At 59.6% G+C, this 13,089-nt stretch overlaps 2 protein-coding genes across 3 annotated transcripts; both read left to right on the top strand.

Annotated features, from left to right (window-relative positions):
* The first annotated feature begins 3,821 nt into the window (after positions 1-3,821).
* On the top strand, positions 3,822-5,319 carry OTOS (otospiralin). 2 transcript variants are annotated; one of them, XM_045482350.1, is made up of 4 exons: positions 3,823-3,930; positions 4,151-4,253; positions 4,368-4,394; positions 5,077-5,319. In XM_045482350.1, the coding sequence occupies exons 2-4, from the start codon at positions 4,181-4,183 to the stop codon at positions 5,259-5,261; spliced, it is 285 nt and encodes a 94-aa protein (XP_045338306.1). In that variant the 5' UTR covers positions 3,823-3,930; positions 4,151-4,180; the 3' UTR covers positions 5,262-5,319. The 2 variants fall into 2 exon arrangements, with proteins under 2 accessions (XP_045338307.1, XP_045338306.1); XM_045482351.1 differs by lacking the exon at positions 4,368-4,394 and having other exon boundaries at positions 3,822-3,930.
* Positions 5,320-7,799: 2,480 nt separating this feature from the next.
* On the top strand, positions 7,800-12,568 carry COPS9 (COP9 signalosome subunit 9). Its single transcript, XM_045482352.1, has 3 exons — positions 7,800-7,932; positions 9,849-9,921; positions 12,302-12,568. Exons 1-3 carry the CDS (start codon positions 7,870-7,872, stop codon positions 12,337-12,339), a joined length of 174 nt encoding a protein of 57 aa, XP_045338308.1. The 5' UTR covers positions 7,800-7,869; the 3' UTR covers positions 12,340-12,568.
* Positions 12,569-13,089: the final 521 nt, after the last annotated feature.

Below are 13,089 nucleotides of genomic sequence, written 5' to 3'. Positions count from 1 at the left end.
AGCCACCTGGCTTGCACCCTTCCTGCTCGTCTGGCAGAGACCACAGCCCTCCCCTGAGTTAGCCTGGGGGCAGACCCGTGTCCAAGAAGACCCGGTTACGCAACCAGAGCTGCCTCTCGCTACAGGCGGGGGGTCCTTGCAGGCTTCCCGTGCATCTGCAGGGAGAGTCCCGTGCAGGACAGGGGCAGGGGCTGGAGGAGCAGGGGGCCTGACCACCCCCAGGCAACAGCACGCTGGGCCCCACCTGGACCCGTTAGAGTAAATCCTGCCTGTGGAGACGGGGCTGAAATCCCCACGGCTGAGCAGCTCCACGGGTGGTCTGCTGTGCAGTCAGGGTCCGAACCTCTGCTTCTGATGGTGGCTCTCGAAGCCTGGCCCTGAACCTGCTCAGCACCCTTGGTAACACGGCAGACATGCAGAGTCCCGGGCCCAGCCGCGAGCCCTTGGGGCAGAACTCTGCAGGGTGGCACCCGGCCATCTGCCCTCTAACATGTCCCCGACATTGTTCTGAGAGCAGCTCCCTCAGGTGATTCTGACCCTGCCCAGCTTGAGAACCTGCCTCGAGACCCTAAATGTGCTCTAGGGGCTGGTAGCGTGGGCATCTCCCAGGAGCTTGTTAGGAATGCAGATTCCCAGGCCCTCCCCTCCATCTGCTAAATCAGAACCTGGATTTAACAGATCCCTGGACCATCCGATCTGGATGCAGTGTGAGGACCATTGCTCTAGGGATCCCACAGAACAAGAGTGATGCAAGGCTGGCCGTGCAGACCCCCGGCAAGGGGCACTGTGGGAGAGCTGCCGGGTGAGGGGGAGAAGGGGCCCTTGTCCAGGGCCAGAGGAGTTGGCCTCTAAGGTGGGGTCCTTCAGGTGGGATTCTCCAGGTGGGGCCTTCCAGGTGGGATTCTCCAGGTGGAACTCTCCAGATGGGACTCTCCAGGTGGGGTTCTCCAGGTGGGGTTCTCCAGGTGGGATTCTCCAGGTGGAGCCCTCTAGATGGGACTCTTCAGATGGGATTCTTCAAGTGGGATTCTCCAGGTGGGGCCCTCCAGGTGGGTCTGAGGAAGGTCTGTGGACAGGCCAGCAAAGGAGAGTGGCTTGAAGGACTCAGGAAGAGGGAAAAAGTGTGGGGCTGGACTTGGGGTGGCCACGTGGTCGTGGGAGACCTGGGAGGTGTATCCAGGGCAGCCGCTCAGTAAGAGGGAGCTATTGGCGGTGGTTTGTAAGGTTTTCTCCCCACCACGTAAGTGCTAAGTCGAGGGATATACGTACGCCCAGAAAGAAAACAGAACTAGTATCCCCACGGCTCTCCCACCCAATACCATCACCGCTCATCACTTGTAGATGCTTTCTAGGTTGGGTTTTTTTTTTTTTTTTAATTAAGAAAATAGCTATAAAGATATAGTACAGGCAGTTTATTTCCTTTTTCCCGACATCATGGGAAGGGCTCCCTGGGCGTCATCTTTGGGCGGGGAGAGGTCAGCGATGAACAAAGAGCCATCACCCTCTGGCACGGCGAGGCGCGACGGGTCTGCCGGCAGGTGCTTGTGCCCTCCATGCCCTGCCCAGCCCAGCACGGCCGCCACCCACCTCCGAGGCCCCGGCCCCCACAGACACGCAGGACACGCCTCGGGGCTTCCTCAGCCCCCGTGCTCCCGGGTCAGGCTCTGCAGTAAACCTCATGTCCCACGGGACGCCCAGGGGCCATGTGGGTGGAATACTGGAGCCTGGAGGGATTCATCCCCAGGGGATCGGGTTCGGGATGGAATCGGGAATTGGTTCTCTGGCCCGACCGCAGTGCCGTTTGCAGCGGAACAGGGCGCTGCCGTCCCCGGAGCCAACGGGCTACAGAAAGCCGGGCTTTGTGGCTAAGGCCACAGGCCACTTAGCAGTGGAAGCAAGGGCTGTGGGGTTGGTTGGTGGTTTCTAAGTGTGCCGGAGAATGTAGGGAAAGCAAATTATGAGCTCGGAGCTCAAAATTCCCAGCTCAGGGGGCAGATAAGGAACCCAAAGCTTCTGTGTTGTGCAGAAAGGGTTGACAAGCAGGCCCCGCTGCCCTCCTCGGGAACGCCCACCCGCCAGGTGGCCCGCGGCTGGAACTCATGGATAAGAGGACCTCGCTGCCCCCTGACTTCTGTGCGGTCTGTGCGGCGTGGTTTGAGCTGAGCACCCGCTTCCGCCTGGGCATCCGGAATCTACGCCAGGCCCAGGGGGCCCCGTGCCCAGCCCCCGATTAAAACCCCGGGCGCTGCGTCTCTCTCAGGCATCTGGTGGTGGCCTGTGTGAGTGCACAGGGAGGGCCCCCCGGAGCTCAGGCCTGCTCCCCCGACTTCTCCCTTCCTGCGCGCCCTACCATTTCTGTGTTGTGAATCCCAGCCGGGAGCGCGGCCTGTGCTGAGTCTGGGGGGGGGGGGGCCCAGTGAATCACCGAGCTGGGTGGTCTTGGGGACCCTGACACAATTGCCCTAAAAGAATTACGTCTTGCAGGCGAGGAGTCCAGATTTCTGAAAATAAAACCCGAGGTCTAAGCTGGTGGGTCTGAAACTCACAAGGAAAGTTGAACTTCTGCTCTCTTAGGCCATCTTTTGTGAAGGTTAGGGTTTGTTGGGTAGGAATGAGTCTCTTATCACTTGGACGGGGACGTGTGGGGAGACCGATGAAGCTGGGGTCCTGAGCCCCTACATTCAGCTGCGTCTCCTTTGCCAGCAGAAGTGTCCTTCCTCCCTATCTGGCGGGTTAGTCCCCCGTGCTTGAAAAACCTGTAGTCCCCCCAGAGCTGTCGTCCGCCAGGGGCTGCTAATCCTCCTGAGGACCCCACCCCCAATCGTGACCAGACCCTGAGGCTCAGATGTGACTTAGAAAGCGAGGCACAACGTGTGTCCCCAGGAGGGTCCACATACGCCCATACGTGGCGCCCAAAGCCCAGGGAACATACATGGGGTAGATCAGGGTGCAGATGACAGGAGTGCTGGCCTGGGCCCACTTGGCAGAGGATCCTCTGGATTCGCAGGAGGCCGGGAGCGGTTCTAGCCGTTTGCGCAAAGATGGCCCGTGAGGGAGGCTGGTCCCGGGTCCGGGCAGGTGCCCAAAGACTTGGGGAGACCAGGTGTGTGTTGGCTGGATCCATCACGGAAGACCTGCTCTCTGCCACTCGCCACCAGCCAGACCACACGCTGTGCCCCCAGCTGTGTGGATTCAGTGGGCGATGGGACCCCGTGGGCAGGGCCAGGAGGCATGGCCGCAGTCTTGAGGAGCAGCCCTGAGGGGTAATCAGAGTGGTCTGGAGACGCTAGGAGTCGCCATGGTGTCCCTGGGGCCAGACAGCTGCCTTCCGGACAATAGACTTAATCGTCGTGCGTGAGCCGGAAGGCTCTAGTCTGCAGATGCAAAGCGGGGCTGGATGCCCACACTTCCTGTATGGACTGCGCTCAACATGTCCCGTCGGCGGGGGCGGGGGGTGCTGAGCTGAGGCTGCTCCTGGCTCCCCGAGGGTCCTGTCCTGCCTGCCTGCCTGCCTGTCCCCCCAGGGGCCGCTCTGTGATGACCTTGTTCCTGTAAGGGGGGACCTCAGCCTCAGTGTCAGACTCAGAACGTCTTTCTATCCGGTGGAGAGGAAATCGCGTCTGAGTACTGGTGTTGAATTCAGTCCTGGAGATCCTAGCAGTGCCTGTGCAGGGATGTTTTTCTCCGGATCTGATCCTTGGATCAGGTTCCCACAAGTGGACTCTCGAGGTCCCGCTGCCAACAAGGTCACAGAAGCCCTCAGTGCTCTGGCCAGGGATGAAATATTCGGTTTGACAGCTCACGTAGGTGACGTCTGCCTCCTTGTCTCTGGCCTTTTATAAAGAGGGGCCTGCGTGCTGGCGGCAGACTCCTGGCCCCGTTCTGGCTGAGGCTGAACAACAAGATCCCAGTAACCTCTGCGGGGGGCAGGTGTGGGGTCGCCGCCGGCCACGGGGGCGGGAAGGGGTGGTGGGCTCAGCCTCAGGACCACCGTCTGAAGCCACTGAGACTGAAATTGCTGTGAAAACACTCAGAGCTTGTCCTTTTTCCAGAGATGTTTTCCAGGGAGCTGCCCGGTGCAGGGGTGCTGGGAGGAAGCCGGGGCCCTCAGGGGCGGCTGGTCTCACCCTCTGGGGTCCTCGTGCTTCAGGGGGACCGGAGCTCCATCGGTTGGTGGAAGATGCACCTGGGGAAGATGAAGGCCTGCTTGGTGCAAGGGGTGGCCCTCTGCCTCCTGCTGGGACCTCTGGCGGGTGAGTGGCGGTTCTGTCCCTCGTGCCATCCCCCTGGCCGCTTGGGCAGCTCATGTGCGGTGGGGTCCTACCCTTGGGGGTTCTCCAGGGTGACTGCTCTCTCTTCCTCTGCAGGAGCCAAGCCAGTGCAGGAGGAGGGAGGTATTGTATTGTCCTCCTGGCCTTTTCTGGTGTGTGTTTGGGTGGGGGGGGGAGTCAGAAGAGGGAGCTGGGTGGGAGCTGGCTTCTTATCCCCAACGAAGGAAGCAGGAGCCTGGGTCAGCTCAAGGCCAAGCTGTGCAAGCAGAGGGACTGAGTCTCTTCCCCGGGCCCTGCCTTCCAGCCACCTGGGGCTGCACAGGGCAGGAGAGACCCTCTGAACTCCCGAGGCTTCGCGTCCTCGCCCTCGGACCGGACTCACCCCAGGGCCCTCCCACCGAGTCCGACCCCAGGGCAGCGGCATCTGGATTCCAGGGCTGGGGGCCGTGGCCTCGTCTGAAATCCCACCGGGACGCTCCCCCATCCTCAGCGTCTCCAGAACAGGGGCCAGATTTCCCGCCCCCTCCCTCCTTGTCCTCCTTTTCCCTCTTCTCCTCCCCCTGAGCTGTCCCCTCAGACCATGAGTCCCGAGAGGCAGAACCCAGGTCGCTGTCCAGATGGCAAGGCTCCGGGATGCTGCCACAGAGGATCAGGGATAGCCCGGGGCCTGGCGTCCAGCTGGGAGGGTCCCCTCACTGCATGGGGCTGCCGGGCACCGGCCACCTGCCCTAAGGCATAGTGGAGGGGCGGCCTCGGGGCAGGACGAGCGGGGACAGCCCCTGAGGCAGGTGGTTGTGTCTTTCAGACCCCTATGCCGAGCCACCGGCCATGCCCTACTGGCCTTTCTCCACCTCTGACTTCTGGAACTATGTACAGTACTTCCAGACCCTGGGAGCCTACCCCCAGTTGGAGGACCTGGCCCGCACCTTCTTCGCTCACTTCCCCCTGGGGACCACCCTGGGGTTCCACGTCCCCTATCAGCAGGACTGAGCACCAGCCTGGATCCCTGGCCGCAAGCTCAATAAATTCCTCACCTGAGTCACACAAACGCTGGTGGTTTTCTTTCGAGAAACAGCTCCAGTCAGGCCACATTTACTGTCTTATTCAACAAGCGAACCATGGCTCTGACTCGGGGCTTTGCTGTACTTGTCGCCTAATAGCTGAAGTCACACACCCTCGGAGGGGCTGTGGGTCCCTGGAGTGCAGGGGGGACAGTGTCCCTGGGAGGGACTGCGGGTCCCCGAAGTGCAGGGAGGACTGTGTCCCTGGGAGGGGCTGCAGGTCCCCTGGAGTGCAGGGGGGCAGTGTCCCTGGGAGGGGCTGTGGGTCCCTGGAGTGCAGGGAGGATAGTGTCCCTGAGAGGGGCTGCGGGTCCCCTGGAGTGCAGGGGGGAAGTGCAGGGGGGAAGGGGTCCCCTGGAGTGCAGGGGGACAGTGCCCCTCAGAGGGGCTGCAGGTACCCTGGAGCGCAGGGGGGACAGTGTCCCTGGGAGGGGCTGTGGGTCCCCGAAGTGCAGGGAGGACTGTGTCCCTGGGAGGGGCTGCAGGTCCCCTGGAATGCAGGGGGGAAGCGGTCCTCCAGAGCTATCTGCTCTCCTAGGCTCAGTGCAGCACTACTCACAATAGCCAAGATGTGCAAACAGTGTAATTGCCATAGTTCCAGAAGGTAGTTCCAGAAGTCAGAGGTGGAGAAAGGCCAGGAGTGCCTGGGAGATCTCACTCCTCTATGGGAATAGGGGCTCCCATGTTTTGAAACTACCCGGAAGAGACGCCTGTTGCTGACCATGGAGTAGTGGCTTCCTTTGTCTTTTGCTGGGGTACTTCAGAGTGATTCATGTTCACGGTGATTTCTGAGGCTCAACCATACTCCCCGTCTCTCCTCACCTTTCCCTGGTCCCCACGCTGCCTACTCAGGCCACAGTCCCCCTCATTCCCTGAGGGAATGAGCCCCCTCAGGCTCATTCCCTGTCTCCCTGCCCCACCCTTCCCCTCCTCCACTTTTCTTGCAGACTAGCCCCCAAGCCTACCTGCTTCCAAAGTCTAGCTCTGATATCTTATGCCCTCCTCCCATCCACCCTTCCCCTTCCTGCCCCTTCCCTCCTACCCCCTTCTCTCATTCACATGCTTTAAAAATTATGATAAAATAGACATATCATGAAATTTACCACTGTAACTATTTTTAAGCACATTCACATTGTTGTGCAACCGTCAGCGCCATCCATCTCCAGAACTTTCTCGTCTTCTCCAACTGAACCTCTGTCCCCATTAGACACTGACTGCCCAGCCCCTCCCCCAGCCCCCCGTGCCCACCCTTCTGGTCTCCATCTCTGTGAATCCGACTATTGTAGGGACCTTCTGTAAGCAGAATCATACAGAATTTGTATGACATCTCTTTTCATTGATCATAATGTCCTCAAGCTTCATCCATGTTGTAGCAGGTGTCAGAATTTCCTTCCCTTTTATGGCTAAATAGTATTCCATCTTACGTATGTACAGAATACATCTTGCTCAGCCATTCTTCTATTAATGAAGACCTGAGATGCTTCTACACTTAGCTATTGTGAATTGCTATGAACATGGGTGTGCAAATATCTCATGAAGACCTTGCTTTCACTTCCTTTGGGGATACACCCAGAGCGGGACTGCTGGATCATATGGCATTTCTATGTTTAATTTTTGAGGCTCCCCCACACTGTTTTCCGTGACAACTGCACAATTTCCCTTCCCTGCCAGCAGTACACAAGTGTTCCTATTTCCCCTCGTCCTCTCCAGCACTTGTTATTTTCTGGGTTTTTAAATAGTGTTTGTTCCAATAAGCGTGAGGTGGTAGCTCATTGTGGTTTTGATTTGCATCTCCCTAATGTTTAATGGTGTTGAGCATCTTTTCATGTGCTTACTGGTCATTTGAACATCTACTTCAGGGAAAGGTATATTCAAGTCATTTGCCCATTTTGAATTGGGATTTGTTGCTGTTGAGTTTTGTGGGTTCTTTATATATACTGGATACTAATCCCTTACCATATGTGTACGTGTGTATGTATGTGTACATATGTTCATATATGTGTATGTAACTTGTAAATACTTGCTCCCATCCGGTGGGTTGCCTCTTCACTGCATTGACCATTCACATTCTTTCATTCTAAGGTATAGTTGATGTACAATATTATTCGTTTCAGGTGTACAACATAGTGATTCGACAACTGTACACACTCTGTCCCCATGCCATGTTATTACGGTGTCGTCGGCTGCGCCCCCAGGCTGGACTTTCCATTCCGCACACCTGCACCTGGGAGCTGCGAGTGTGTCTCTCCTGGTCCCCTCCCCATTGTCGCCCACCCCTCACCCCGCCCCTCTGGCAACCGCCCGTCTCTTTCTGAACACGCACATTCTTTAACGGGCATCTCTTGGGCACCGCTCTGTGCCAGGCCCCGTGGCCCGAGCCTTCCGTGCGCTCAGCTCCCCTCTGCGCCGACGGGCCTGCGGGAGACCATAGAGTCGGCGGTCCTCCGGCGTCTAGACGCACCGCGGCCGGCGCTTACCGGAAGAGGCGTCAGGCGGACCGGAAGTGGGCCGGGGACGCGGGAGACGCCGCAGGCGAGATGAAGCCGGCGGTGGACGAGATGTTCCCCGAGGGCGCCGGGCCCTACGTGGACCTGGACGAGGTGAGGGGGCGGCCGCGGGCAGGGGGCCGGGGCGGGCGGCGGGGACGGCGGCCTGCGCGGGCCCCACCCCCGTCCGAGCGGGCGCCCCGGGAGCCAGCGTGCGGCGGGCGGGCGCTGCCCTGGGCCGTGGCGTCCTCCAGCCCGCGCGGCTGGCAGCCGGCCTGCGGCTCCTCGGGCCCGGCGAGCGCTACGGACGACAGGCCGGAGTTCGGGCCTGTGCTCGGGGCTTTGCTCCGGGTTGCGTGCTGGCCGGGTGTGAGGATGGGTCCCCGGCCGTGGGTCCGTGTTGTCCGGCAGGAGGCACGACTGGAGCCAGGCTGGGAAGCCGTGGTCGGGAAAGACGCGGCCGTCGGCCTAGGGAGCCGGGGGAATGGGCGCTTGACATGTGTGTGTTGCACGGTGACCCTGTTCTCCTGCAGTCGTGCAGGTTACGAAGGGGTCTTGCGTTTTCGTCTCACTGCGTCCTGGCCACGGGGTGATCTCGGCTGATGGCGGTGTTGGTGAGCTGGTAGCGCCGCGGCCCAGCTCGAAGTGTCAGGTCCGCCCCATCGATGTCTGGGCCTCATTTCCCCTTTCTCAAAGCTTGGGGGGACAGACCCTGAGTCCGTGATCCCTGAAATAGAGGCATGGCCGAAGCTGATTGCAGACGCTAAGTGGAATAGAGTCGCGAGTGCCCTGATGGAGGCGCCCTCCCGGCTTTGGGGTGGCCCGGCTCGGGTTTAGGAGAGCAGCTGACTGTGGGCGAATGCTGAAGGCATAGTGTTTGCTAACTAGTCGTGGTGGAAGAGGAAGTCATGGCAGGAGCCGAGTCCAGCAGGCTGTAAGGTGCCTGAGCTCGGGGAGAGATTGCAGCTGGAAAAGGGGGCGGGGCTGGGTCACCAAGTGGCTTGTAGCTGTGCCGGTCGGGTGAGCCCTGCACCCCACCCTTGAAGCACTGCCACCGAACCCCAGCTTCTCAGTCCTTTGTTAAAGGCATTTCCCTAGGCAGTGTGGACTCACTTGAGGGCTCTTTTCCAATCTGCTTCCTAGCAGGTCACTCTGGAGAGTTTGGGGATTGGGTTTGGAGGTGGGAGAGTGGAATGCTGTGAACGGAAGCCTTGAGGAGGGTCTGAACGAAGGTGACACCTGTAGGTGGGAGTCGGGACTCACTCAGCAGAGTCTGTCATTGGTGGAATCTGCAGGGCTTACTTGGCCATGGGGAAGGGGGAGGGAGGTTGAGGAGAGAGGAGAGCATCTTGGGCTTTTCTCCTGGGTTTGGGTTACTGACAACAGCCACGAAGAGGAAGGTGGGAGACACTCAGCTCCAGGGAGCCTGGGGAAGGTAGGGCAGACAGCCTGGGAACGCGGGGGGTGGCAGCGGAGACCTGTGGGCGGGGGCCTGTGCTCTGCCCTCACTGTGGGACTCTCACAGACACCCTGAATCCTGAGGGCATCAGATTGCCCCACTTCGGCTGTGGCACGATTTTCCTGCCCCCGAAGTTGTGGCGGTGGGAGGTCCTGTGACGGCACCCCACCGAGCCCCTGGTCAGCAGGCCACTTTCCCAAGGGAAGCAGTTTAATTCCCAGAAGAAGCAGGAGGCAGTGTGGGGCAGAGAGCTCGTCAGGCGCAGTTTTGCACAGTTTTGGCCGGGCCTCTGTGGCAACATCGTATGGGCAATTAGAACCTCTACTCCAGGCCTGCAGAGACGTGGTGGTGTTCAGGGCGACAGCAGGATTCTGTCTCACAAGTAGGAGGAATCAAGGAGACCTTCAAGATGGTTCCTCGGGATGCTGCCCCTCCCACCCACTTCCTTTGCCTGGAACTAAATTTTGACTCCCACCTGGGCACCTTTCCCTCCCTCACCTTCCCCTGCCCTGGAGGGGCGTGGCTTCTCTCGAAAAACAGCACTGACGTGTTCTCACCTTTCCTTTCCCAGGCCGGAGGCAGCACCGGGCTCCTGATGGATTTGGCAGCCAACGAAAAGGCAGTTCATGCCGACTTTTTTAACGGTAAGGACGCCGGGATCGGGGGTCCCGGGTCTAATCGAATGTCTCTCTGTGTGTTGTAAGTGGGGTGCTTTGTGAGGAGAGTGCTTGGGGTCAGAGGACAGGGAAGCCCAGCTGTGTGCGGTTCTCAGGCGCGGCGCGGTGCGTAGGAGGTGACAGCACGGCTGTCAGCGCTGGCTGTCAGCCTTGTTCTTCGGGAGGACAAGTAGCGTAAAATTGCCCCGGTTGTAGTGTGTTTTTACACAAGTAGCGTAAAAATGCCTACTTGCACTCCAGTAGTTGAACTTGAGCTGCAGCCACACTTCGGACACGGGTGTGGGAGCCCCATCCTGCCTTCTCCTCTCTGCTGCATCCTGACAGCTGGTTTCCTTTCCTTTCCTGTGTCCCTGGGCTCTGGTTGGTCGGCTCCCTTAGCACAGCGACACCGGCTGTCCCCTCCCTTGTCTCTGAGGGCAGGACTCACTAGTATTTAAGAGCTTTAGCGCTAGTTACCAGGCGCATGGGTGGTAAGCGTGGTGGAAACAGTTGATGTGACACTTTCCCGCGTGTCACGGGGGCATTTCTCTGTGTTCCGACTTCCCAAGGCCTTGTTCCTACAGAATGTACTAATTCACACGAAGGGTTTGAATCGTAAACGGAAACACGAGGGGGATCTTCCTCGGAGGGTTCAGTGCGATCTTCTCTCCTTGTCACCTTTCTTTCATCTGGGCGCCCGCTGCTCCGAAGACCTTCTGTCGCTAGTTAGTGGCAGCTGGGATGCGATCTGGCCACACTGGTTTGATGCACCAACCCCGCTCCCTCACCCCCACCCCCACCCCACCTCGGAGTCCGAGGCCGTGGTAGTTTATCTGGCATCTTCTTAGCAAGTTGTCTGAAAAGAGAAGCCAGTCTTCCCGGGGAGTCGGGCCGCTCCCAAGGCAGCATCTGGGCTCCCCCCAGCCGTGAGGACCGGACCCCGTTTCTCTACGCTCTCCAGAGCGCCATGTGAAAGCCCTCGCTCACGTGGGGTGATCTCGGGGGCCCTTACCCCAAGCAGGGTGGGGTGATCCCTGACACCACCCGACCTGCTCCCACATGTGGTGATCTCCTGCAAGGTCCCACGCGTCTTGTGGGTTTACAGACAGTTGGCTGTGTTCAAGCTCACGTGGTTTCTAAAAATAGCCCTTTAATTCTGCCAAGGAAGTATCTGGGAGGGACCTGGGCTGCTCTGCCGCGGGAGCACGGAGCGGCACGAGCAGTGTGGCCTCCTCCCTCTGGGCCAGGGCTAGAAAGGGAAGGAGCGCAGAAGAGCCCCACGCTGCGTCAGCCTGCCCCCGACAGCTTGCGAGGTGCACGCCGCCCATTGGGTTGTGGCGGTCCCACGTGTTACTGCGAGGACGCCGTGAGCGTTTGGATGGGGTTTCTTCTGAGTCCTTCTCGCTGCTCGAGCAGAGGCTCTGTCCTCTTGCCGCCTGGGCTCTGGGGTTCAGACCATGAACAAGGCTTGCCCTCTTCACTCACTGTGTTGCAAAGTAGGGGAGTGTTAGACAAGACGGCACGTAGGGGCGGTCGTGACGAGAGCCAGAGGCGGGTGGCGTTGTTTCTGGGAGCACATCGGAGGGTGGTTTATCGGGGGGGTGACACCCCAGCAGAGGTTGGAGGGTGTGACGAGTTAGCTAGGGCTGGGGGCTGGGGACAAAGTGCTCGGAGCTGTAGGCCACAGGCCAGCCCAGGTGTGGGACCGCTCAGGTCGGTGCGGCGGGGACACAGCCGGGCAGGAGGTCTCTGGGACAGCACCTTCCCTGTGACAGCCTGGATGTGCGGAGACGTGACTGGGGCTTTCCACTGCCCTCTTTGTAGCTCACTGTTTATCCTGCACCGTTTTGAACGCCCGGTACTACACGGGGCTCTTTGATATCCTTTCCCCAATGTGACAGCAAGGTGTGCCCTTGGTAGCGGGTTTAGGAAACGCATAGACACGGAGACGATGACCGCCCATCGCGGCAGGCAGGGCGCTGGGAGTTTGTAGCGCTTCTTCCAGTAGGAAGGGCTCAGTTTCTCCAGACTCCCTTAGAGACAACCGCTCTAGCACCTTCCTCCCGCCTGCCCTCTGCGTTCCCCTTGCGGTGGGGTCTCCTGGCGGCCTTCCAGCTGCAGCAGCTCACCTCCGCCTGTGTGCGCTTTCTTGATTGTCACCGACGCAGGGGATTAGAGATGCGTTCTGGACTCCTGTGTCCCCTGGGACTGTCTGACCTTGGGATAAAATGGAGTCGGTCGTGGGGTCCCTTCGATCGTGTACTGTTTTCTCCCTGTTTTGAACGTCTGTGTAATTCATCGTGAAGTTGTTTTCTCAGTTGTTTGCCTCATGTGCCCCATTAATGCGTGGTTTTGTTCATTTATATAGATTTTGAAGATCTCTTTGATGACGATGATATCCAGTGAGACGCCCTCCGGCAGTGCGTGTGGTCGCGCCCGCGTCACCTAGGGGTGTGGCCGATCTCCTCAGAGGACAGTTTCAGGTGGTTCTAAGGAACGGGTGGACATTACATGAAATTAGGAGACGGTTGACCAAGAAAGAGGGTGGTTTTAACCATCTGCGTGAGGCCCGCTGATCTCCAAATGTGACCGACTTTTGCCCTTCAATTAAAAAAAAGAGCTGCCGTCGTTTGCAGGGTCATTTTCGTTCTTGCAGTTTCCGGCGAATGTTGTAATCCCCAAAAGTCTCTGCGAGCGCGCATGTGGGCGCAGGTGTGTGTCGGCAAGCCGAGTGAAACACGCTCGTCCGCTTAGACGCCCTTCGCGGTAGCGGGTGGGCGTGATGGCTCCCAGCCTGCCGGGTGGCATCCGTGGCGGAAGGGTACGCGGTGCGGGGCGCGCCTGGGCCCCCCGACAGCGCGCCGCGGAGACCTTCCTCGTCCCGCCCCCGCCCCGCGGGGGGTGCCTGGCACATCCCCCCCTCCCCCCGACACGGGGCCTCCTGCCCCCGCCTTGCCACCAGAGCTGCCGCCGTCCCCAGACCTGAGGGTTCGGGACGAGTGGGGGCAAGGGAGACTTCTGGGAGCTTGGGCAAGACTCCTCAGGGGAGCAGGACGCCTCGCTGGAGCCCGTGACAGCAGAAGCAGGGCTTTACCGGCTGGAAGGGCGGGTGAGCTGAGGACAGCTGGCCCCGGGCTCGGGGACCCCGGGCTAGGC

This window comes from Leopardus geoffroyi, chromosome C1 (genome assembly GCF_018350155.1).
Source record: "Leopardus geoffroyi isolate Oge1 chromosome C1, O.geoffroyi_Oge1_pat1.0, whole genome shotgun sequence".
Classification (NCBI taxonomy): Eukaryota; Metazoa; Chordata; class Mammalia; order Carnivora; family Felidae; genus Leopardus; species Leopardus geoffroyi.
This window is presented reverse-complemented; position numbering and strand designations above follow the sequence as displayed.

Coding starts and splice junctions, on each gene's coding strand:
- OTOS (XM_045482350.1), top strand. CDS start 4,181: ATGCACCTGGGGAAGATGAAGGCCTGCTTGGTGCAAGGGGTGGCCCTC. Junction 4,254..4,367: donor CCTGCTGGGACCTCTGGCGG/GTGAGTGGCGGT, acceptor CTTCCTCTGCAG/GAGCCAAGCCAGTGCAGGAG. Junction 4,395..5,076: donor GCCAGTGCAGGAGGAGGGAG/GTATTGTATTGT, acceptor TGTGTCTTTCAG/ACCCCTATGCCGAGCCACCG.
- COPS9 (XM_045482352.1), top strand. CDS start 7,870: ATGAAGCCGGCGGTGGACGAGATGTTCCCCGAGGGCGCCGGGCCCTAC. Junction 7,933..9,848: donor CCTACGTGGACCTGGACGAG/GTGAGGGGGCGG, acceptor TTCCTTTCCCAG/GCCGGAGGCAGCACCGGGCT. Junction 9,922..12,301: donor TCATGCCGACTTTTTTAACG/GTAAGGACGCCG, acceptor TCATTTATATAG/ATTTTGAAGATCTCTTTGAT.